A 24,938-nucleotide genomic window follows, 5' to 3' on the forward strand; every position below is an offset into this window, starting at 1 on the left:
TTGAATATACACATATTTACACAACATGTCTTGAATGATAAAAGACACTGAACTTATTTTACTGTACTACTACTACTACTACTACTACTTTTATTTTGCTACTACTACTATATTACTTTAAATAAATAAATATTTTTAATCATTTTTTCCTTTTGTAATTTCTTACATATATTCAGAATAAGTGTTCATCTTGAACTAATTCTTGCAAACCATCAGACATTATCAGAAAATCAGGTTACACAAAAAGTTGCAATGCAGCTGTGCATCAAACTCAGCACAATGAAGTGTAATCTGAAGGAGGCAGAAAATGGTTGGGTTGAATAAATAAATACAAAAACAATAACACTGCCGTCTTCTTACAGTATGTGTGTTTGTGTTTCCTAATTTTGTTCATGCTGCAGGAGGAAAAAATAACAAATGGTTAGAAAAATACAAAACTGTCAACTCAAGGCAAACACACGGGCGCTCTCTCTTCAAAATTAAATTTAATTTGATCACATTCAACTCACCGTCAAAGGAAGTCAAGCCATTCTGTGCTGTCACTGAGAGCTTATACACATCTGAACGTCTGTTCCTCATGCTCAGAGATTCTGAGGAGTCAAAGTGCAGTTTAAATAAATTCATTAGGTCACTTCATTACGTCAGTTTTATCACTGAGAAATAAGTCTTTCCATCGTCCTACATGGTAACTTAAGAAAAGAACTTGGATCAGATGAATACTAACCTTGTCGATGTGCTGGATAGTCGCTGCTGTTTCTGAAAAAATAAAAAAGAAGGAGTTGTTAAAATATGGCCACATGTTACACATGATTCAAACTTGAACCAGCTTTAAAATCAAATTTCCACAGAAAGTCAATGTGTTATATTTCGGGAGAACTCTATAACGAGGCTGTGTCAACTGCAGTGAGAAAAATATTCATCAATGTCAACTGGAGTCACATGTGAATTATGTGTGTGACCAGAAAAATAGGCACCCCTGTGTACAGTAAGTCAATCCAATACAAAACATGACATTTTATTATTAATTGGTGCTGCCATTGTGTCAGAGGTTTTATTTTAATTCAAAACTGATCTCTGAGGCTGTCGTTTGTGGCGTTGTGGTGTTGTTTTAAGAGACACATTTCTGTCACAATCCCTGTCTCTCAGTCCTCTCCTGCCACTCTGCTGCAGTGTTTTTCCACTCCCCCTCCCTCTGCTTCACTCTACCTGCCAGCCGCGCCCACCTCATCAGCCCAACTCTGCTCACCTGCCTACACAGCTGCAGCTCATCAACCAGCCCTGCATATAAGCCTCTCCAGCACCTTCACTCACTGCCAGATTGTTCTTTAGCATTATGCGAGACTCTCCAGCGTTCTTCTCCTGCCTGATCTCCCGGTGCCAACTCTGCCTGTCCCCGACCTGCTCCCCTCGTCTGCCTCCCGGTAAACTCACCTGCCTTCTGTCCCCGACCTCGTGCTTTGCTTCAGCGTCTCTGGTTTCTGCCTGCTCGTCTGGTCTCGACTCCTCCGCCCGGCCTCGTCTACCCTCCTGCCTGCTCCTCAACGGTGCTTCTGCCTTCGCTGACGGCTCTTCTAGCTACGACCCCCCCACCGGCTCCCGACCTCGCCTCAGCTCACTCCTCGTCGACTTCTCAGCACGATCAGCCGGCACTTCAGCCTACGGTGCGTCTGCCTCGCCACCTTTGGCTGCCGTAAGCTTGATCTCTTTCCCTCATCTGAGCCTCAGAGACTGTGTGAGGGCAACTTGCCCGAAGAACGAACTTTATTCTGTGTTTATTCTGCCTGCTGCATTCCCTGTTTGCTGTGGTGCTAATAAAAGTCATTACCAACTGTTCCTGCGAGCCTGGTACTGCATTTGGGTCCACAAACACACCCGTTTCAGTACAATCTGGCCAGAAATGGACCCAGCAGACCCTGCTTCACCTCAGTCTCGCCTAGCCCGGGTGGAGGGCATGCTCCAGCAGCATGAGGCTCAGTTAGCCTCCAACGCGGCGGAGGCTCGTCAGTCGGCGTCTGCTCTGGAACGAGCGCTAACCTCGCTAGCCGCCCAGGTGCAACAGATGGCGGCCGCCATGACACAACACGCCGTTCCTGCTGCGGCTCCAGCCCCTCCTGCTCCGACCCCGGGGCCGTCCTCTAGCACTGCACCCGAGCCCCGGGTGGGGGCGCCAGAACGCTACGCAGGGGATCCTGAGGGCTGCAACCCTTTCCTGACAAACTGTTCCATTCTGTTCGCCCTGCAACCTCATACCTTCGCCACAGAGGGGGCTAGAGTCGCCTTCACCATCAACCACCTCACTGGAAGGGCACGTCTGTGGGGAACGGCAGAGTGGGAGAGAGGCACACCAGCCTGCGCCTCTTTCCAGGCCTTCTCAGAGGAGCTTCGCAAGGTTTTTGGTCCCGTTTCCCTGGGTCCTGATGCTACAGGGGGTCTCATGAGCCAGAGGCAGGGGGATCGGACAGTTGCTGACTATGCCATTGACTTCAGGACCCGGGCTCGTCTCAGTGATTGGAACGCTGCCGCCCAATGTGACGCTTTCCTCAACGGGCTGGCTCCGTACGTGAAGGATGAGCTGGTTTCGTTCGACCTCCCCAGTTCCCTGGACGGACTCATCGAGTTGACCACGAGGCTGGACAGGCGGATTCAGACAAGGAGGAGGGAACAACGCCACGAGGGAGGAGATCACCGGCCATCTTTCCGTCAACGTCGACTCCCAGCCCCTCCTGTCCCACCTCCTGAACCCATACATGGAGGGGCGGAGCCCATGCAGGTGGGGCGGACCAGCCTAACGCCAGAGGAGCGAGAGCGACGACGCTGGGGAAATCTCTGCCTCTACTGTGGCCAGGCCGGCCATTTTGTTTCCCGGTGTCCAGCAAAAGGGAGGGCTCAGCAGTAAAGAGGGGCATTCTGCTGAGCCGTTCCCAGAACTCTGCCCCCGACCCAAGACCTCTGTTCCACGTCCAGCTTTTGCTGCCAGGGGGGTCCCACACCCTCGCCACATTCATCGACTCGGGGGCGGACGTCAGCCTGATCGACGAGGAGCTCGCCCGCCAGTTGGACCTCATTAGGGTCCCTCTCCCTCATCCCGTGCCAGCCAGCGCCCTGGACGGTCATCTCCTGGGGACTGTCACTCATCAAACCACTCCCATCTCGATGCTTCTGTCCGGCACACATCAAGAGACTATTCAGTTTCACATTCTAAGATCTCCCAACCTTCCCCTGATTCTTGGCTACCCCTGGCTTCGCCGTCATAACCCCCACATAGACTGGTCCACGGGGTCCATCCTGGGATGGAGCCCCTCCTGTCAACAGATCTGCCTCAGACCAGCAGTGGCATCCACGCCACCGGCCAGCTCCCGTTCCACCTCAGACCTCTCCATGGTGCCCCCTGACTACCACGACTTTTGGGAGGTGTTTAGCAAGGCTAGGGCCACCTCTCTGCCCCCTCATCGGCCCTACGACTGTGCCATCGACCTCCTTCCCGGCTCCGTCCCTCCCAAGGGCCGCCTCTACTCCCTGTCCGCACCTGAAAGGGAAGCCATGGAGACCTACATAAACGACGCCCTGGCCGCCGGGATCATCCGACCCTCCTCTTCACCTGCCGGAGCGGGGTTCTTCTTCGTCGACAAGAAGGACGGGACATTGAGGCCCTGCATCGACTACAGAGGGCTCAACGACATCACGGTGAAGAACCGCTACCCTCTCCCCCTCATCGCCTCAGCCTTCGAGCTGCTCCAAGGGGCCACCATCTTCACTAAGTTGGACCTCCGCAACGCATACCATCTGGTCCGGATCCGTGAGGGAGACGAGTGGAAGACGGCCTTCAACACCCCTACTGGACATTACGAGTACCTGGTGATGCCTTTCGGCCTCACCAATGCCCCTGCTGTGTTCCAAGCCCTCATCAATGATGTGCTCCGAGACATGCTCAATAAGTTCGTGTTCGTCTACCTAGACGATATTCTCATCTTCTCCCGCTCCAAGCAAGAACACATTCATCACGTCCAGACAGTGTTGCAGCGACTACTGGAGAACTCACTGTTCGTCAAGGCGGGAAGTGCGAGTTCCACGCCCCCTCTGTCTCCTTCCTGGGGTACATCATAGGCCGGGACCGCATGGAGATGGACCCCGTCAAGGTATCAGCTGTCACCTCCTGGCCCGTCCCTGATTCCCGCAAACAGCTGCAACGATTCCTGGGGTTCGCCAACTTCTATAGGAGGTTCATCCGGGGCTACAGCACGGTGGCAGCACCTCTCACCGCCCTCACCTCCTCCAAGGTCCCTTTCAGGTGGACCTCGGCCGCCGAGGAGGCGTTCCTGCACCTGAAGGGGCGGTTCACCTCAGCCCCCATTCTCCTGATCCCTGACACCGAGAGACAGTTCGTCGTAGAAGTCGACGCTTCGAATGTGGGGGTGGGGGCCGTCCTCTCCCAACGTGCTGCCAGGGACCAGAAGCTTCACCCCTGCGCCTTTTTCTCCCGGCGTCTGTCCCCAGCTGAAAGAAATTATGACATCGGGAATCGAGAACTGTTGGCGGTGAAGCTGGCACTGGAGGAGTGGCGCCATTGGTTGGAGGGAACCAAGACCCCCTTTCTCGTCTGGACTGACCACAAGAATCTGGAGTACATCCGCTCGGCCAAGAGGCTGAACTCTCGTCAAGCCCGGTGGGCCCTCTTCTTCGCCAGATTCAACTTCACTCTCTCCTACCGTCCAGGCTCCCGCAACGTCAAACCTGACGCCCTGTCCCGTCAGTTCATGGTCGGGGAAGAGGACTCCCCCAGCCCTGACAACATCCTCCCCACTTCTCGTCTGATGGCCGCTCTCACCTGGGGGGTGGAGGAGCGAGTTAGAGCTGCTTTGGAGGACCAGCCCGGGCCCAGCTCCTGCCCCCAAGACCGCCTATTCGTCCCGCAGGAGTTAAGGACGGAGGTTCTGCAGTGGGCCCACGACTCCCGGCTCACCTGCCATCCGGGGATCCTCCGTACCAAGGAGGTCCTACAACGGCGGTTCTGGTGGGCTACTTTGGATGAGGACACCAGAGACTTTGTTAACGCTTGCCCAATCTGCAACCAGAACAAGGCCCCTCGGCAGGCCCCTGCCGGCCACCTGCAACCCCTGCCTGTGCCTCACCGCCCCTGGTCCCACATCTCTTTGGACTTTGTCACTGGACTGCCGCTGTCAGGGGGCCACACCGCCATTTTGACTATTGTGGACCGCTTCAGTAAAATGGCTCATTTCGTGCCCCTGCCCAAGCTTCCATCGGCCAAAGAGACTGCTGAACTGATTCTGCAACACGTGTTCCGGATTCACGGCCTCCCATCTGATGTGGTCTCCGATCGAGGCCCCCAGTTCACCTCTACCTTCTGGAGGGAATTCTGCCGTCTCCTGGGGGCCTCCACCAGCCTGACGTCTGGATTTCATCCCCAGTCTAATGGTCAGTCAGAAAGGATGAATCAAGAAATGGAAACGGCGCTCCGCTGCATGGTCTCCAGGCACCCTGCCTCCTGGTCCTCGCAACTGCTGTGGGTGGAGTACGCCCACAACACCCTCATCAGCTCCGCTACTGGACTCTCCCCTTTCCAGTGCGCTTACGGCTTTCAGCCTCCCCTGTTTTCTGCTCAAGAGAAAGAGACCGTCTGTCCCTCAGTGGAGGCCTTCATCCGCCGCTGCCGCCGGACCTGGACACAGGCCAGGGCTGCACTTCTACGGGCCGCCGACAGATACTCGACAGCCGCCAACCGTCACCGCTCCCAGGCCCCCCCTTATCAGGTGGGACAGAAGGTGTGGCTTTCTACCCGGGACCTGCCTTTGAGGGTGGAGTCGAGGAAGTTGGGCCCCAAATTCATCGGTCCTTTCCCCATCGAGAGGGTGATAAACCCAGTGGCTGTTCGACTCAAGTTGCCCCGTTCCATGCGGATTCATCCCACCTTCCATGTCTCCAAGCTAAAGCCGTGTCGGGAGAGCCACCTGCAGCCCGCCTCCCGGCCACCCCCACCGCCTCGCATCATCGATGGGGACCCTGCTTACACGGTGCACCGCTTGCTCCGCTCTCGTCGCCGGGGAAGGGGCCTGCAGTACCTCGTCGACTGGGAGGGGTACGGTCCGGAGGAGCGGTCATGGGTTCCGGCCCGTCAGATCCTGGATGCACGGCTCATCAGGGAGTTCCATCGCCAACACCCTGACCAGCCCTCCAACATCACCTCGGCACAAGGGGGCCCCAACACTGACCTTCGGTCTCCTCCTGCATCTGAGGCATCTGGGTCTGAGGAGGAGGATGCGGGACCGGCCTCGGAGGATGAAGAGACTGGGACAGAGGCCTCTGAGGAATTTTATTACTTGTTACTTATTACTATTAATTGTATTACTTTGTGAATCAGTTTTTCTCGCTCATCAGCAAAACAGAGGTCATAAACAGCATTTCATAAACCATTTAACCATCTATTCATTAGGTTATTATCATAAAGAAAGTAACTATTGTTTCAGTTAAGTATTTTCTAATAAATTATTGCATTTACTCAAGATGTTAGGTAATACAACCAAGTGCATGTGGTCTCACTTTATGGACAATTATGTCACCTTGTGCATATGTACAATTCAAGATAACATACTTGTAGCCTTTGTCAGTGGTGGAAGAACTATTAAGATCTTTTACTCAAGTAAAAGTAGCCATACCACAGTATAAAAATACTCCATTACATGTAAAGGTCCTGCATTTATATTGTTACTCAAGTAAAAGTAAATAAGTATCAATCATCAGAATGTACTTTAAGTATCAAAAAATCAAAGTATTCATTAGGCAAACCCGGTCGCCTGAAGACAATGCTGACATTGTATGTTTCTGCAAACCACAAATGTGTTACTCTTGCATGTTGCACATGTGTCGGATCAGAGTGTCTTAAGTGACGTAGTATGTGAGCTGACTTTGTGTTCTGGAGATAAAGGAATGGTGGATGGTGTTGCACCTTGGCGAGGCACCTGCCAAGCTGCAGACCACTGTTAAAGTCCAACAAAAGACAAAACCATGTGCTGTGTCTCCAGAGGCTCCAAATGCAAGTGTTCTGTAGCAACCTGTCACCGAGTTTCCACCAGTAGAGTGTTTTTCACAGAGACATTGCTGTGCTTCCAGCGTGCTCCCAAAAGTGGGTATTTTAAGCCAAAACATTGATTGTTCGTAACCGTGATCATGTGGTATTTGTGCCTAAATTTAACCACACATTAACCCTTTTGAAATATTAACTTTCAGTGTATCCTCTACAGCAGTGGCTCCCAACTGGTCCAGCCACGAGTCTGGATTTCTCCTTGGTCATCAGTTCAAGGTCCACTCAGTCTATTATACTGAGTGTCATAACTGCATTTGGCCATGTCATCGAGCTAGTTTGCTGTCCATTATTCACACACTCTACAGCAGGAAACAGCACTTTAAAATAAAAGCTTTGTACCGGAAATTCCATTCACTTCAAAATAAAGTGTGTTTTTCACAAACTTCTGCGACACGTTTGCGAGTCACTTGCGGTCCATTCAGAATGGACCTGCAACCCACCAGTTGGGAACCACTGCTATACATTATGACGTCTAAAATTAACAATCTGTGGTTTGCAGAAACGTGCAATGCCAACGTTTTTTTCTGATGGTTGGGTTGTGGAGTATTATGTATTACTGAATTATTATTATTGATGCATTTATGTAAGCAGCATTTTAATGTTGTCATGGTAGAACTGATTTTAACTCATTAATATACTATTATGTCATTTTAAGAATGAATAACATTTTTTGAACTGATCATATATTTTACATGTTAAATCTTGACATAAAATACTATCGCTGTCAGATAAATGTAGTGGAGTAAAGAGTACAATATTTAAGACAACAGAAAATGGAAATACTCAAGTCAAGTACCTCCAGGCTGTACTTAGGTACAGTACTACTGTAAATGTACCTATTACATTCCACCACTGGCCACTAAGGAGCTTTTTTCAGCAGAACTCATGATCTGTTTTATGCTTACCTGTTCCTCCTTATCATGCCATACACAATTGTTCCACCAACTACAGCAATAAGAAGAAAGCATCCAGCTGTTATGATGGTAGCTCTCCCAGCAGCACTTGAGCAGTCACAGTCTAAGGAATCTGAAGGAAAAAAAACACCCAAGAGGATCCTTAATGCATTTCTCCAAAACACACATAGATATACAGTTTTTCTTTTTTTTTGTTACATACCTACAACAGTTAACTCGTGGCTCACTGATTGACTCAGCCCTGTAACAGCGTTCACAGCAGTGCAGGTGAACGTCCCCCCGTCAAAGGGTCTGATGGATTTTATGACGAACGCAGCCTCACGGACATTGGTTGGCCTCCCGTTGTAAAGCCAGATGAACGTTGGTGATGGTACAGACATCGTGGAGCAGTAAAGCATTGTGAAATCTCTAACACGCACTGAACTGGGTCCTGTGATAGCCATGTTGTCAGGTCCATCTGTAACACAACCAATCAGATTGTTTTAAGTTACTGCAGTGTGTCTGTATTATTGTAAAGGCTTTTGATGGTTCCATCATACTTATTTTGTGTGTTTTATTTTTTGCTTTCGGTCTTCAGGATTAAACCTATTGTTACAAAGCTCATACTGTTGTGGGCCAGTGCTGATAATGAACAATTTGCTGAGAACAGCTGTACGTATACGGGACTGTGAATCACATTTAGAAGTAGGTAAAGTAAAAGTAGCAACACTCCTATGCAGACATACTCTAAGTAAAAGTCTTGCAATTAAAATTGTACTTGTTAAAAGTGCTCACTGTGCAGAATGTCCCATTTCAGAATGATATATTTAAAGGTTATTCTTTAGGGCTTTTGCCTTTATTCTAGGACACAGTGCATGCTTTAGTAGTTGAGCAAGATGTCGCCTCCAGAATGATATAGTTTATATACAGTAACTGGATCATAATCATCATTGATAAATTAATGTTTTCATCACTTCAATATTGCATCTGGTAAAGGTGGAGCTCAATTTAACCAAGCTTGTGAATGTACCCCTGGGGATCAATAAGGTCTTATCTTCATAAATTACCATTCATTTGTTTATTTTATTTTGTATTATTATTATTATTATTATTATTATTACTGAATCTGCAAAATAACTAGTAAGGCAATGTATCAGATAGATGTAGTGGAGTAAATGGTTATATTTGCCTCTGAAGTGTGGTAGAGTATAAGTATAAAGTAGCAAAAATAAATGAAAATACTAAAAAAAATTCTTAATTATTTCTGTGAAGTGCTGCAAAGTTTAGTTGACTCAAAACAACCAAAACACACATTAAACATGGATTAATAGCGACAATTTCAACTACAAGTACACAAATCGGCTTCACTATAACTCGCAGCATTTACAGACAAAGTATTTGTCTTTTGCTGGACACATTTTTCCCACAAATACAACATGCTAATGTTTTTAGCACAAGCCTATGGCATTTTACATTATAGAAATTAGCCTAGCCGCTAGCCTACCTCTACTATGAGGCCAGGAACAACAGCAACATGTAACAAATGTAATGTTTCAGAATTTGGGTCACTTACAACTCACAGAGTTCACCGACCAAACAACTGTCTTATACGAAACATGTTTTCCAAACACATATCACATGCTAACGTTATTACAAGCTTATGGCATTTGTTGTGTACATTAGCCAAGCGATTACGAGCATGCGCGGTGGCAGGGGGCGCTCGACCTCCTCCAAAAAGGTCGAGCGCACCAATTTCCTTTATTTTTCAGATTTTTCAGATTACATTTTTTAAATCAATCGTTTGTTTGGAAGTGAATACAACAAAATTTATTCACATTTAAAAAAGAAATGATTGTATTAATTTCACGCAAAGCCGCCCCATGATCCCGTCTTGTGATTGGTCGCTCAACGATCACGTGCCAGAGACGTTTGTTGAAGTTCGGCTGTCAAAGCTCGCAAACGAACATGTTGTGTGGTCTGTAATGGATGGGTTTGTTGTTCCGTGAGTACAAACAAGCGTGGAAAGTTGACTGTGATGCAGAAAAACGCCACAACACGATAACGATAAAGTGTGGGATGAAGTTCACCTGGCGAAGCGCCATATTGAAAGAAAAACTGGATTACTGTTAACGCCGTATCAGGACCACAGACTGAACGGGGCTTCTGACCGGTGAGTAACGTTACATCTTTGTTTAAACTGACTAACGTTAGCTGTTTTGTTGTTTGGACAATGTGTGTATCGTGTCATTGTCAATGTGTGTACCAGCCCCTGTTTTCCTCTTACATTATTGATGATAATAAGCCATGTGGGCTGTTAGTTCAGTTGGACCCAGAGGGGTCACAGATTTCGGTGTTACACGTGTTTTGCAGTGTGTTTTGTTGTCAGTGGTGGTTCATAATGGTGGTTGTCAAATGGAAATGGTTGTTTTTATGCTGGCTACAACTTCAGACATTTCATAGTACACAGGTAGAATTGGTGACGGTGATAATGATTTGAGTTTTGTGTTTAATTTTGTTATCTGTGACGCATTTCACAATGTTTTGCTTCTGACTGTAGTAGATTTCTGTAACAATGCATGGCTGAACAGTTTTGTATTGTTGTAGTTCTGTATGTACAGTCGCAGTAAGGTATAAATAAAGTCTTCAGATCACTGAAGCACGCATATAAGACCCTCATTTTATGTCCGTGTGGTTAAAGCACACTTTACACTCATAATTTGTTACCCTTAGATCAGGTTGCAGGTACATTGCAATGAGCACTGAGTCTAGTTATTTGGTCTATGAAGATAATGTGTGACTGATAATTGATGACATTGCTATTAATAATAGGTCTACAATAGTGACCTCTAGAAATGAGGGACAAACACTTATTTCTACATATAAACTAAACCACAATGTCGTGATATGACACTAGGTTTTGTCTTCGATTTTACATATAAAATCATAGGTGTTGTCTTTTCCTGTTTTAAAAGCTGCATTACAGTAAAGCGATGTGGTTTTCTGAACTTACCAGAGTGTTCTAGCTGTTCTATTATTTGTCTTTCCTCACTTAGTCATTATATCCACATTACTAGTGATTATTTGTCAAAAAGCCCATTGTATGAATATTTATTTCAAAGCACCTCTCAATCCTACAATACCATGGCAATATTGATATCAAGGTATTTGGTCAAAAATGTTGTGATATTTGAATACGCCGCATTGCCCCACCATGTTTCTACAGCAGCCCAGAACAGCCAAATCACACACTGGCCTCAGATTGGGGCCGTTTGTGTTTTCCCATCGGCCACCGTAGGTAGCAGCCTCTCCATGATGAGTTGTGTGAGAAAAACACTGATTTTTCCAACTTGAAACTGCTTTATTCAGTGTGTTTATCGGTTTAAATCACTTTTTCCCCACTCAAAGGCAGTTTGTGGAGATATGAGTCGCGAGGGGGATAACTGAACAGTCGTTCTGATTAGAGCTGACCTGAACAGATCGATGGATAAATCCTGTAATGAACAGGATCCCAAGTTAAAGAAAAAAGTTGAGCATACATTAGCAGTTGTTGGGCTAGCGACCTGTCTACGCCGAGCTGACCAAGATCAGAGAAACACTAATTTGTGCCTTGGAATTGCTATACTCAGTGTTTTTAGCGGTTTTAATCACCTGCTCTGTTTGTTTTGGAGAGGAAGAGATGTCTGTGGATGACTCAGCTCATGGTAAAACCCTCCTAAACAACAACGTTGAAGGAATTTTAACTGGGAGTTCACGTTTGGCACACGGAAGAAGTTTCAGCTGTTTGATATCTGCAGTCCTCACCAATAGATGCCACTAAATCCTACACACTGTTCTTTAAGTCTGAGGGTTTCAGGCTGTAGGGTTGGACATTGGTTGTGAGCATCAGATCCATAGATGTGGTTTAGATCTGTCAATGCCACTGAGCCAGCTGAGGTCTCTGTGGAACCTGAAAGTAATTGCCATCTTAACTCAGGGAAGGTGTGTAGCACAAGTCCCTTTGTCATATACTCACGTTGAATGAAAAGATTCACTGGCTGGGTGATTTCACTGCTGACACCATTCGACACGTTGCAACTGAATGGTCCCTGGTCATAGCGGGGCACTCTAGTTAGAGTGAGAGTGGCGCCTCCATCAGTAAGCTGAACTCTGTCACTTTTTGTAACCACAGAGCTGCCGTTCAGCCAGAGGAAAGAGGGGTAGGATCCAGAGGCGGAGCAGGACAAACGGACAGAGCTGTTGAACTCGAACAGGCCCAAGTGTGAGTTGTTTGAAGTCACCATCACATTGGAGATTGGTGCTGTGGATAAAAAATAAAAAGAGGGTAGCAGAAAGCCACATTTTCTAAATGTAAACCCATTGCTCTGTGACAATATAACTTACTAAATGTATTCAAACTTACTCCGTACAGAGATGGCTGCAGGCTTAGATTTTTCATATTTCAGAGTTTTGCTGTTATAGGCCTGACAGCTGTAGCGTCCACTGTGATTCATCTGACTGTCCATCAGTCTGAACTCTGGTCCAGTATCAGACAGCAGGCTTCCATTCAGAAACCACATAAATTGGGCAGCGGGTCTGGAGTCAGCTGAACACGTCATGTTTATGTTTGACCCTACCTTAAAGTATTTTTGTGGTGGAGACAGCTTCAAATTAATATTTTCTGGGCCAACTGTGGAAAAAGACAAAACGATATAGTCACTAATAAAAGAACATTAGCGTGAGACAAGCTGCAGATTGCATCCAGCTTGGCTCAGTGTGAAAGGGTCATTACTGTTAAGGATGCCGTTCAAACACTGAGCTGCATCATTAAACTAAGCACAGCTTTCATTTTCTCACTATCAGCCAAACTGCAACAATCAAACAGCAAGGTGCACAATAAGTAATTTAAACCAAACCACTCCTGACAAGATGGCTGTAATAATCATGAATCAAGCAGCGAATTTCAAGGTCTGTGTAGCTTTTGCATGCAGATGCTGTAACATTAAAGAGGACTCACAGCTGATGTAGAGTGTCACTGGATCGCTGGTGTAATTGCTGAAATTATTGAACACATGGCAGAAGAATGGTCCCTGGTCGTAGCGTGTGACATTAATTATCGTGAGAGTGGAGTTTCCATCAGTGAGCAGAACCCTGTCGCTGGCTGTAACCTCAGAGCTGTCGTTCAGCCAGAGGAAAGTGGGGAAAGATCCAGAGGTTGAGCAGGACATAGAGACTGAGCTCAGCTCTAACAACTCTGTGGCGCTGGGAGTCACTACAACATTGGAGATTTGAGCTATGGGTAGAAAAAGACAAAAAAAAGTAAGGAGTCATCAATTGGGGAATAAAAATATTGCACAAATCAATTGCTCTGACTTGTACAGTATTTCCTGTTTTGCAAGCAAGACAGCCATTAAAATTGCATTACATTCAGCAAAGGATATCACACTCTGTACTAATTCTTCATCAAACAACAAAACTAATAACCTCTTAGGAATAATCTACCCAGTCATCAGAAAAAACATTGGCAGATCCAGTTTCACTAAATTTCACTAGCTGGATATTTCTTGCCTGAGCCCCTCTGAAAAGACTTTGCCAGTGAATTCTGCCTCTGTGTCAGGGGTCTGGATGCCGAGGCATTTTCCTTTTTCTCTCAGCCATCACTGCAATTATGTGTCGGATTTCAGGGTGTGCTGTGTGTGCGTTCCCAATGCATACGTTGTCTGAGTGCACACAATAGGTCAAAAGCAGCGGAGGGGCAAAGAGTGCATACAGTAGATGGGTTTTAAGATAAAGAAACATTGTTTGCACAGATAGTTTTGATCTTGAAATATAACGCACAAACAAGAAACTGATCCCTTTTTATAGAACCAATCCCACTGACACTAGAATCAATCTTCACAATGAAGATTTAGTATCTGTAGTATCGATACCTTGGTATTATCCCGGCCACACCTAAGGAAAAGTGCACATTTTGGCTTAACATACACACAAATCCCAGCTGGACAATCAGCTAAGTCTCTGTAAAAAAACAAATGCTTTCATGGCAATGTCCCTGCTGAAAAAGCAGTGATGTCTCGTTAAAATACACCCACATTAGTTGCCTTAAAGGCGCTGTATGTAAGAATGTGGCCGGTTACTGCACTCAAATTCAAAATACTGCCGCGAGTCATGTCCGCTCCCCCTCCCCTACAGATTCAAGGTTGCTGGACAGTGGCACGCTGGAGACTGATTTGTTTGCCCACGGGCGGCTGCCGTGGCAGGGCCGCATCCCCGCGTCCTTGATCTTTGGTTTTCCAGCGGACCGTTCGAGCAAGTCCGGCTTCTCTGCTGCTAATGCTGCTGCCGGGATACAGCTGAGGAGAAGCCGGCTGCTCATGCTCTTGTACAGTCTATGCTCACGCTATGTACCGGGACACTGCTAATGCTGCTTGCTGTGCTACTGTGTCTCAGTCGTAACTGTAACTGATGCTGAGACTCTATTGACTGCGTGACTGGTAGACGGCGGTGGGTGGCGCAACAGGCCAAAACACAAATTCAAAACATAAACATGATTTGTGGACCACAAAAATGTTTTTTAAATAAGAATATTCTGGCTGTACTATTGTTGTCGGTGAGATCAGTATGTTATATGAACATTATTTCTTAGTCTCTGTGACATATTAGGAGGATTTTACGACTATTTGCTTTAGATTTCTTACATATAGCACCTTTAAAAGCCGCTAAAAACACACTCGCTAAATCACATCCGGAAACATATTTGTGTTGCCGAAACCTACAATGCCAACATTTTCTTATTGTAGCGAGGCTGAAATCATCTCTGACCTACAGAACGAGTAAAGCAAGAGTGCATGTTTTCTCTCTTTTCAAACCTTCAGACTACTTGAAAAAGCCTCATCAAAAGCCTCTACAATCTCTGACCTTCAAAGAGGCAGTGCAGACACTAAAAGCCCAAGTTATTTTAGCCCTCAGCAACAACAGGTAATTCACTCCAACTTACATTTTAGTACAGAGATGGCTGCAGTCTGCGATGTTTGATTTCTCATAGGCCTAGTTCTGTTGTTAAAGGCCTGACAGCTGTAGTTCCCACTCTGACTCTTCTGAATGTTCACCAGTCTGAGCTCTGGTCCAGTATCAGACAGCAGGTCTCCATTTAGAAACCAGTGAATCAAGGCAGGGGGTCCGGAGTCAGCTGAGCACATCAAAGTGATGTCTGTGCCTTCGTCATAGAATTCTTGCAATGGAGATATTGTCAGATTGATATTTTCTGGGCCGTCTGCGGCAAGAAACATAAAAAGATATGGTCACCAATAAAATGTAGGGAGGAAATGGATCGGCATCAAAAAGAATATCACAGATAGTAATTTTAGTAGCTCAAGGCAAAAAAGGACATAAAGCTTGACTCAGTGGCAAGACTTTAAACTGTCTGGGATTTTAATGAACGTGTGATGAATGTGTCTGTTAGTGACTCACAGATGATGAGGAGGTTTACTGGATCGCTGGTGCTGTTACTGAAATGATTGAACACATGACACCTGAATGGTCCATGGTCGTAGCGGGTCATGTTAACTATAGTGAGAGTGGAGCCTCCATCAGTGAGCTGAACTCTGACGCTGGCTGTAACCTCAGAGCTGCCGTTCAGCCAGAGGAAAGAGGGAGAGGAACCAGAAGCTGAACAGGACAGGCTGACAGAGCTGCTGCTGGACTCCAAAATTTCTGTCGTGCTGGCATTTACCGTTACATTGGATATTGGTGCTGTGTGAGAAAATATTTTGATTAAGTTTTATTTTTAAGTTTATTTACTTAAAGATTTACTATAAGATTATTCGTTGATACAAATTTAATGAAAACTGTCCTAACCCTAAAGATGCATGATGAACTGCCTCATTCTTAGGTTATCAAATTCAGACGCTTTGCGAAAATGGTTCAGTCCAACTACCAACCCAAAGTTAAACACAGCACCTTTGAAGGTATATTAGACATTGACAAGTATCTACAAAAAGTGCCAGTTAAAAAGAATATTTCACCTGCAAAGTAACTATTTGAACATCAATTACTCACTGCGTGTCACCTTGTTTTTCTTGCAAGCCTCCACGGTGAACAGAATCTGAAAAAGGCAAATGTTTTTCATGAATTGAAGTACACAGGGACCATATTTAACAACAGCAAACTATATCCAAACATCCCTTTACAAAGACTCACAAAACACGTGCAGTATGATCTCATTTATTCAGTGTGGTCTCATTTATCCAGTCGTATGCTCAGTACTTCCTTAACACATGCATGTTTGCTAAAATGCTTCAATATGAAACACTTCTGTCTACAAGTAACGCATCCTGAGAGTGTCTATGAGCTCTCTTTAAACAGAGTTTTAACATGTGCCCAGTCACAGTATTTGGCTGTGCCTGAGACTGCTTTATAATTTAACGTTTTAGCGAAGATGCATGTGTTTAGGATATACTTAGCATACAACTGGATAAATGAGACTTGGATTATACTGCACAGGTTGTGTGAGAGTTGGTAATCGTATGTCTTGATATAGTTTCGCTGTTGGTACATGTGGACCCTGATTACCTTAATTCATGAAGAATATTTGCCTTTTTTTGATTCTCCATTCACTATTAAGACATGGGAGAAAAACAATTTTTTTTTTATGAATCTGATGTAACACACAGCTGGTAATTGATATACAAATGGTCATTTTGTGGGTGAGGTATTCCTTTAAAACATTTTGCTCATATTTTGAAGATAAAGTCATCAACCAATATTTTCTTGTGATTACTCGCATTCCAATGTTTGAAAGGTAAAAAGTAGTAGATAAAAGAGGCTAGCGATCTTTCCAATGACTGCAACTGTCGTTGTCAATGTAAAGATTAATCACATTACTGTAATGTGTTACTGCCAACACTGGTGGTAAAGCAGTGTTAAATCCACTGTTTAAATTCTCAAAGAGCTTAAATGTGCAAGGCTAAGTTGTGGGTTAAAAAAGAAAGTGATGCACAGGACATCTAGAATTTGATTTTACATCTAGATATTTTATCAAAAAACATGATGTTGTATTTGTCAAGCATCAGGTCCATTCAGGTAGTACATAAGGATTTAATATCCTACAATGTGGGCAAAAAAGGTTTGCTAACTTAAAGTAGCCTAATTTAAGGAATAATATAAGGAGAAATCTGTACTAAACATACTGTACATACCAAATCCAAATGCCTGTAGTTGACAATAAAATGCCATCTTTCTGAATATGTAACTACCATGTAAACCTGTTAATTTCTACTTACCCAGCACAGTTATAGCTGCAGGTGGAGATATTTGATATCTTAGAGTTTTGTTGTTAAAGGCCTGACAGCTGTAGTTCCCTCTTTCATTCATCTGAATGTTCATCAGTCTGAGCTCCGGTCCAGTATTAGACAGCAGGTCTGCATTCAGAAACCACTGAAACAGGGCAGGAGGTCTGGAGACAGCTGAACAGGTCAGGATGATGTCTGACCCTTCTGTATAGTATTCTTGTGATGGAGACAGCTTCAAATTTATATTTTCTGGGCCATCTGCATTGTGTGGCACATGGGAAATGAATAAAAAAAATGAATGAATCACCAAAAACAAAGCAACAGGGATCAAGCTGCAAATGTTTGCAAATTTGCAGTGTGAAAATGTTAAGCTCTGAGATTTGCAAGAACATGCAATAACTTTGCATTAACATTAGTAACTCACAGCTGATGGAGAGGTTTACTGGATCACTGGTGCCATTACTGACAGGATTGGACACTTGACACCTGAATGGTCCCTGGTCATAGCGGGTCACACTGACAATGGTAAGAGTGGCACCTCCATCAGTGAGCTGAACTCTGTCACTGGCTGTAACCTCAGAGCTGCCGTTCAGCCAGAGGAAAGAGGGAGAGGATCCAGAGGAGGAGCAGGACAAACGGACAGAGCTGCTGAGCTCCACCAAGTCTGTGCTGCTGGGAGTTACAACCACATTGGAGACTGGTGCTGTTGGTTGAAATGAACAATGCAGTTATTAGAAGTCATAAAAAAGGGTAAAAGACATTACACATATCAATTGCTGTGGATTTTCTACCCTGCTTCTGTGGCAGCATAACTCCTAAAAGCATTATGTAACATAACCCTGACACTAAACATGATGGACAGTTGTGAATTGGTACTGATGTCGCTCCCTGTATGCCAATTAAAGTGAGATTTTATTGAACTGATAACGCTATTGCATAAGAAAAGGGCTGCAGAAAAGATATGGCGTGGGTCAAAGTCCTAATTTTAGGAATAGCTGTGAAAAGATTTAGTTTCTCCAATAATTGATATTGAACATCAGTGGAAACATTTTTAATTGTCAACCTGGGCTATCATGATATATGAGAAGTCACATTCTTTGACTTAAGGTGTGTTTTATACAGTTAAAATGGATGAAAATGATTCCTCTTAAAGGAACAAAATCTTAAACAGTGTTGCGTCAACGTACCAAGTATGAGCAGTGTGCAAATTCCTTTCTGCTGTGCTCCGCCATTTGGTATGATCATGACTGTGTATTCTCCATTGTCACTAAGAGTCAGATTCCTGAGCTCCAGAGATCCAGTAGGTCTGAAGAGGGTGACCCTGTTTGCATACGCTGGGTCAATTATGTCTGTGTTGCTCGAGGTTAGTATACTAGAATGAGCACCGTGGATATCGGAAAAACTCCACACTACTATTAGGAACGGAGTAGCTGGTGGAGTCACTGTTGTGGTGAACGTCACCGTCTCTCCAACAGCTGCAATGAGATTGTCTGGTAGCACACCAGCTCCATGGCTCAAACCTGGAGGAGACAGTTACATGATGGGAATAAATGTTACTGAGACTTCGATGACAGTGCACCGTTTGTTAGATCAAACTGTGACCTGCGGTGACAGAAGCTTTGATGCTACACTTTTTAACATATGAAATTGTAATAATAAACCTTGGGTCGAGTTTGACCCATTTTAAACCTAAAATCAGGTCAAGTTTAAGGGTTAAATTACATTGAGGGCTAAATTTAATCCAGATGACCTTAATAATCATGACCTGATGGAAGAGTTGGATGTTAAAGTGGTTTTAAAAGTCTTTATTTCTCACCTGAGATGGTTCCCAGGATTATCACCAGTATCACAGATGTTTTCATATCTCCTGCAGTCTCCAGGCACGTAGAAAGTGTTTTCACAGAGGAGGTGCTGTGAGTACAGTATGTGTGTTTGAGGGGAGGGGCAATGGACTCCTTCACCTGTTACAACCTTTACATCTTTTGTGGTGCCTCATCCAAAACCAATAAGCGAGAGCCATGCAATTAATGTAAGTTGGTGTGGGTGTTATTCGTGTTCTTATCTGATTTGTTATAAATCAGATCCATAAACAAACTCGGGTACACTCATATCAACCAACAGCAAATTTCTGATAGGAGTCCAGGACATAGTGGTAATTGTTGTTGAACAAATAGTCCAATACAACTCCAAAGGTGTTAATGTGCACTATTTCATTCTACATACTGTCAGCATTTTTTTTATTAATATTTTTTATTTGGAAATGCATTCAAGTACAAAATACAGTAAGTATATACTTGGAATGATATTTCCATGTTTCCTTTTCTCCCACTCCAAACGAACAACCCACCCACCCTAACCTGGAGAGCACCCATCTAGAGAAGCACAAAAAAATAGAGTATATGTATACAGACAAGCAAATAAGTACATGTGCCCACACACAGTACATTCACATACATAAACATACACAGACACATGAGAGGCCACGATTAGCCACGCACACCGCCACCATGCTCATGCTTATTCACTATCCGCTCATACAAGCCTGCACCAGTCCAAGAGTAATAAGTACACTATATTGTACACAGTAATCATTCCTTAGGGACATTATACACAATTGGAATGCAAGGCAAAGGTAAACAGAGTACCAAAACAAAGATATAAAGTGACTTTCAATACCGGGGAGAGGGAGGAGGAAAAAATAAGTAAATAAATACACTTTACCAGTTCTATTAGTGAAACTTTGCATAGACCTACTGTGTTCTATATGATTAAATATCTTGGATTGGGAAATTTTATTACAGGACATTAGGCAAAGTTTTGAGTTAACTTAAATGTGTCAAAACTGGGTTCCAGATGGAGAAGAATTTGTCACCAGATCCCCTAAGTGAATATTTAATCTTCTGTAACTGTAGAGCATCAAGTCGCTTAACCACAAAGACACTTTAGGGGGGTGTTTTGATTTCCAGTGTAATAAAACACTGTCAGCATTTTGATTCATTATTTTATTGTACAGATTTTTTGCCAGTGCACATAAACTGCAGCAATTGTACTAAATCTATATTATTGGTTCAACCTTCATCTCTTGCTTCTGCTCTCAAGAACAGCACCGGTCTCTGTTATTGTTACAGTCTCTGAGCTTTGAGCAACAGACGGGCAGTTAATTCTGATAAGAGATGCAGAGGAATGGCAACGTGAGATAATACATTGTTTAGCTGTAAAAACAACAACTGCATATGATGTACTCATAAAAAGTCAATGTAAACGTTGGATTATTTTTCACCAATAAATCCCTCAATAATTAATAAAACCCAGTTCCAATGTATCTTGCAGTAATGACACAGAAAATTAGCTCAGTTTTCTTTATCTACTTATAGTTACATGTATTGATTCAATCATGTCTATACAGATTTACCATGATTGAATATTTTATACTGACAGCATGATAGTGGCTCCCTGACATTTTCTCATGCAAACTTTTACTCCCTCAGTATTATGCAGCCTGAACAATATGTCACATTGATATAATGAGATTATATCACAGTGCAATCAGTGATAATAAAGGAATAAAACCACCTGCTGTACACAAAGTACTGTGGCTATGGGAATTATTAGACGTTTATTATTGATGGTGACAACTTTAATGGTGTCACCTGCAGAAAATGAGTCATCCCTCTAATTTCAGGAGATTTTCAGCAAATTGTGCTGTTATTATTAATGATTTAAACACACCTGAGAAATTATTTCTCAAGAATGTGCAACACACAAATACGATATACACAGTTTCAGGTATGTTTTCATATCAACAGGTGTGCTGACTGGACTGTATAAGCATAATATAGTAAGCAATATGAATTTTCATTTGAGAATATTTTATACACTGGGAATCATCTGTGTGGTGAAAATTTTGTCACCTCCTTACAGACACAGGTTGCTCCCTCAGTACAACTCTTATTACTCACCTGTGAAGTACATTAGCTCATCAGCTAATCAGCTTGTCCACTTTTAGGAAAATCACAGACTTTGGCCTTGTGCCGTGGCTGGTCAGGGTCATGATGTAGTGCGTTTGGGTGGTGCTTGAAGGTACATCCTGCTGCTCATGAACCTACGTCGACTTTGATAGAAGGTTTTAATAAAACTTTATAATAGCTATAATTTGATAAGAAGTCAATAGTCAGTGATATTAAGATATGTCCCAATTCAAGCTACGCAGTCATCAAAAACACTTTGGCCCAGACTAAAATGTTCCACCACAGATCTTCATTGTCCCAAGAAGCTGAAACTTACAGACTTTGGTGAGCCACTATATATGAAAAAAAAAATGCTATATATGCTAAGCAATCATGCACTGCTGTCTGAAATAGTCATAGGCAAATGTATTCATAATCAGAAATAAACTCAACAAATTGCCATTATATTACTACTGGTTCTGATATTATGAATCTGTACTGCAGTTCTGCGTGTGGTTTGTCTGAAGTGGTGTTGCAGGACCCCAGCAGAAGTAGTTGCTGTGCTCCAGTAGGCACAGTTAAAGTCAGATACTGTACCTTCTCTCTGTCTCATGACTGTCAAAATATATAAAAGGGAAAAAGTAGAATGTAATGGAGTGTTATGTAGGCTTTATTACTGTTGACTGTTTTTGTTCAAGTGTTAGTATGTCATAAAAATGCCATAAAAAAATTCATAAATTAGTTTATCACGTACTCATAGTTTGTGCACTTTTCCTGTGTGTATATATTAATCATACTGTACTCTGGCTCCCTAAAATGGCACTAAGTCATCAAAACCTTAAGAACCCCCGACTGAAGATTTTCCTTTTAAAATCCCTCAAAATTGTTTGTTTAGCTGTTAAGTTTCTAAAATTTTCTCCTGGGGGGGAATTCACACAGACGCCCCTCAAGGGTTGGGTCAGTTAAAGGATAACATAAACATTTTTCAACCTGGACCCTATTTCCCTGTGTAAATTGGTCAAAGAGACTGATGTTAACAACAGTTTTTGAAATTGGTCCAGTATTGAGCGAGTCGGCAGCAGACAGCAGCCATGCAACAGGCTGTAATGGAAGCACATGGGGCAACTGAACACCGTCACTGCATGTCTGCTAAAAGTGGTTATTTTTGCCACAGAGCAGCTCATTCTGTAGTCCCATTTGCACCAAAAACTTTCTGTATGGTACCTTGGGAACCAAAAGTAACCCTTCAGACATGGTACCTAGCCCCTAGGTCCACTAGCGTTTCCACCGCAAACAGTACTCTTTCATGTGGGTGGGGGTTGTTGTTACTCACTGCTCCGTCCTGTACTCACTGTATTTCCTCCCCTATCAGTCTGCACCTCATTTATCATCCACAGAATGAGGCTGCACGCTGACATTTTCAGAACAAAATAAAACAGGCTGCAGTGAGAGTCTCTCTTGATGGGACATTTAAAAGTAGCAGGTTTGTGCATTTAGTCCTTCCCAGGCAAGCTCCGGGGCTTTAGTGTTGCAGGAGCCCACAGGAATGATGCTCTGCGACACTTTTCTCCAAGTGAGGATTAGAATATATGCAGTTCACATTATCCTGTCAAAACTGATATAAACGCTTTACAATCCATTCATTACTAAAAGTGTATGTCATTTAAGAGAAACAATAAAAGCTAATGGAATTTAAAGTTGATCAGAGTGAAACTGAAGGTGTGTTGATTGATTTGCGTCATCAACTGATGTGGTGAGTAACATTACAAGTTAACGTACCACCTTAGAAGTCACTGGCAGTTGGCCCAGTGTATTAAATTATTTTATAAAATATATTATAAATAAAACTCTCCATAATATGAACAGTGATTACACAAGCCTCAAACCAGCCACAACTCAGCCCTGAGCAGAGTGACCATCTGCTATTGACCAATCAACAGTCTGCAGTGTTCACAGCTCCACCTTTTAGTACCAGATCTGTGTGCTAGGTACCCCAACAGAGGGGGGACCAAAAATGGGGACAGTACAGAATGGTTCCATTGGTACCACCCACAACTTTTCACAGTGGAAACAGAAAAAAGCAAACTGAATTGAACTGAACTGAACTGAACCATACTGTACTGCTGGGCAGAAACAGGGCGTAAGGTGACAAAAACACAGCAGTTCTTAGTTTCAGGTGATTCTTAACAAATGGAAACATAGATATTAATAATATATTTCATTTCAGCATATATATCCCCCTAAATCCTACACACTGAATCTCTAAGGGTTCATGGCAGCAGCGCGTAGGTGCACCCTTGTGGAAAAAAAAGGAACAAATGGAGAGTACATGGTGTCCATTAACACACAACAGAATCTGATAACGAGTTTTAATAAAACTTTATTGTAGTGACAGTTTGATAGGACTTTATCAGGCATCAGTGTTACAGCATTAAACACTTTATCATAGTTTGAAGGCTGCATGACACAAGAACAAAATATATTAAGTAGGTCTGTTATACAACACCTGAAATGTTAGTAGTGTCAAGATTGATTTATTATAGCAGTCATGAGACCACAGCTGCAGTGGGGACAGATGGTACTTTGCTCTCTTAAGTGAGAGGTGCTATTACAGCAATATTAACGATACTTTTAGATGACTTAATATACAGTTGAAAGAAAAAATGAGACAGCAGCAAGTCATTTAACACAGTAATGAATGTCAAAGATGTATATGACTGAAGAACGTTATAAATAAATTGCATGGACAAAAGCAAATGTGAAGGACCTCTAGTTTGTCATTTTATCGTTTATCATTTACAGCTTCATTTTATGTGAACATAAAATTTAAAGAGACACAGCAGTACTGTTTAACACAGAAAAATCATTTAAAGTAAACACATTAATACACATTTAAAAACCATTTCCATGGACAAAAAGCAGTTTTTAGACCGATGTGAGTGCCACCGCGGTCAGGACAGTGCAAACCATCATGGACATAGAACCACTGATGGGAGTAGAGGAGTCTGGATCAGAAGAAAAAAACATTACTCTGTCTTTTTCGTTTGCAATCACACATCAGAATTAACAAGTTAGAGAGTTATGAAAGAGAGCTTAAATACCACGCAGGTTGTGGAACACAGAGGCTTCCTGGCCAGTGGTAGGGTTACGGGCGGTGCAGGTGTACCTCCCCAGGTGACTTGGTTCTAACTCATGGATGTAGTGTACGGGCCCGTGCATCATCATGTGTTTGAACTTCCAGAAGAAAGTTGCCTTTGGTAGGGAGTCAGCAGAGCAGCTAAGAAAGACGGACTCTTCAAGTTCTGCTCCTATTGGCGTCTGAACAATTACTGGTCTGTCAGGTCCATCTGGATAGAAAAGGAAAAATATAATGAGCTTTAGCAGTTATAAGCTAATACTCAAAATATATAAAGCATTGTATTACAGTACAATTGAAAGTACTTACAATAGACTAGAAGTCTGCATCTGGCAGTATCGAAGCTGATGTCATTGCTGACATTACACAGAAACTCTCCGGTGTCTATCCTGTTCACGGGGCTGATGGACAACACTCTGTTCCCATCGTGAAAGCTGAATCTTCCTCCAGCAACCAGAGGTTGGCCATCCTTCATCCACACTCTAGACGTGAAGCCGTCAGAATTGCAGGTTAGGTTCAGGGAGGTTATACCTTCTACTACGTTCTCTGTCGGGCAGGCCATGGTGGGTTTTGACACTTTGGCTGTGCACAAAAAAA

General features: G+C 43.7%; 1 protein-coding gene across 1 annotated transcript in view; it reads right to left on the reverse strand.

The window, feature by feature from the left end:
- Positions 1-24,938, reverse strand: part of LOC144464416 (hemicentin-1-like) — a 25,626-nt gene continuing 688 nt past the window's right edge. Inside the window, exons 3-18 of the mRNA XM_078171213.1 lie at positions 24,651-24,923; positions 24,302-24,552; positions 19,075-19,219; positions 18,446-18,778; positions 17,683-17,961; positions 17,250-17,516; positions 15,439-15,720; positions 14,966-15,241; positions 12,986-13,261; positions 12,392-12,658; positions 12,005-12,289; positions 8,216-8,470; positions 8,005-8,125; positions 725-756; positions 510-590; positions 1-395 (exon numbers count right to left, since the gene is read on the reverse strand). Of these exons, the coding sequence (XP_078027339.1) occupies positions 391-395; positions 510-590; positions 725-756; positions 8,005-8,125; positions 8,216-8,470; positions 12,005-12,289; positions 12,392-12,658; positions 12,986-13,261; positions 14,966-15,241; positions 15,439-15,720; positions 17,250-17,516; positions 17,683-17,961; positions 18,446-18,778; positions 19,075-19,219; positions 24,302-24,552; positions 24,651-24,923 (3,428 nt within the window). The 3' untranslated portion in view covers positions 1-390. The remainder of the gene's footprint in view (positions 396-509; positions 591-724; positions 757-8,004; positions 8,126-8,215; positions 8,471-12,004; positions 12,290-12,391; positions 12,659-12,985; positions 13,262-14,965; positions 15,242-15,438; positions 15,721-17,249; positions 17,517-17,682; positions 17,962-18,445; positions 18,779-19,074; positions 19,220-24,301; positions 24,553-24,650; positions 24,924-24,938) is intronic.

This window comes from Epinephelus lanceolatus, chromosome 10 (assembly GCF_041903045.1).
Source record: "Epinephelus lanceolatus isolate andai-2023 chromosome 10, ASM4190304v1, whole genome shotgun sequence".
Taxonomy (NCBI): Eukaryota; Metazoa; Chordata; class Actinopteri; order Perciformes; family Serranidae; genus Epinephelus; species Epinephelus lanceolatus.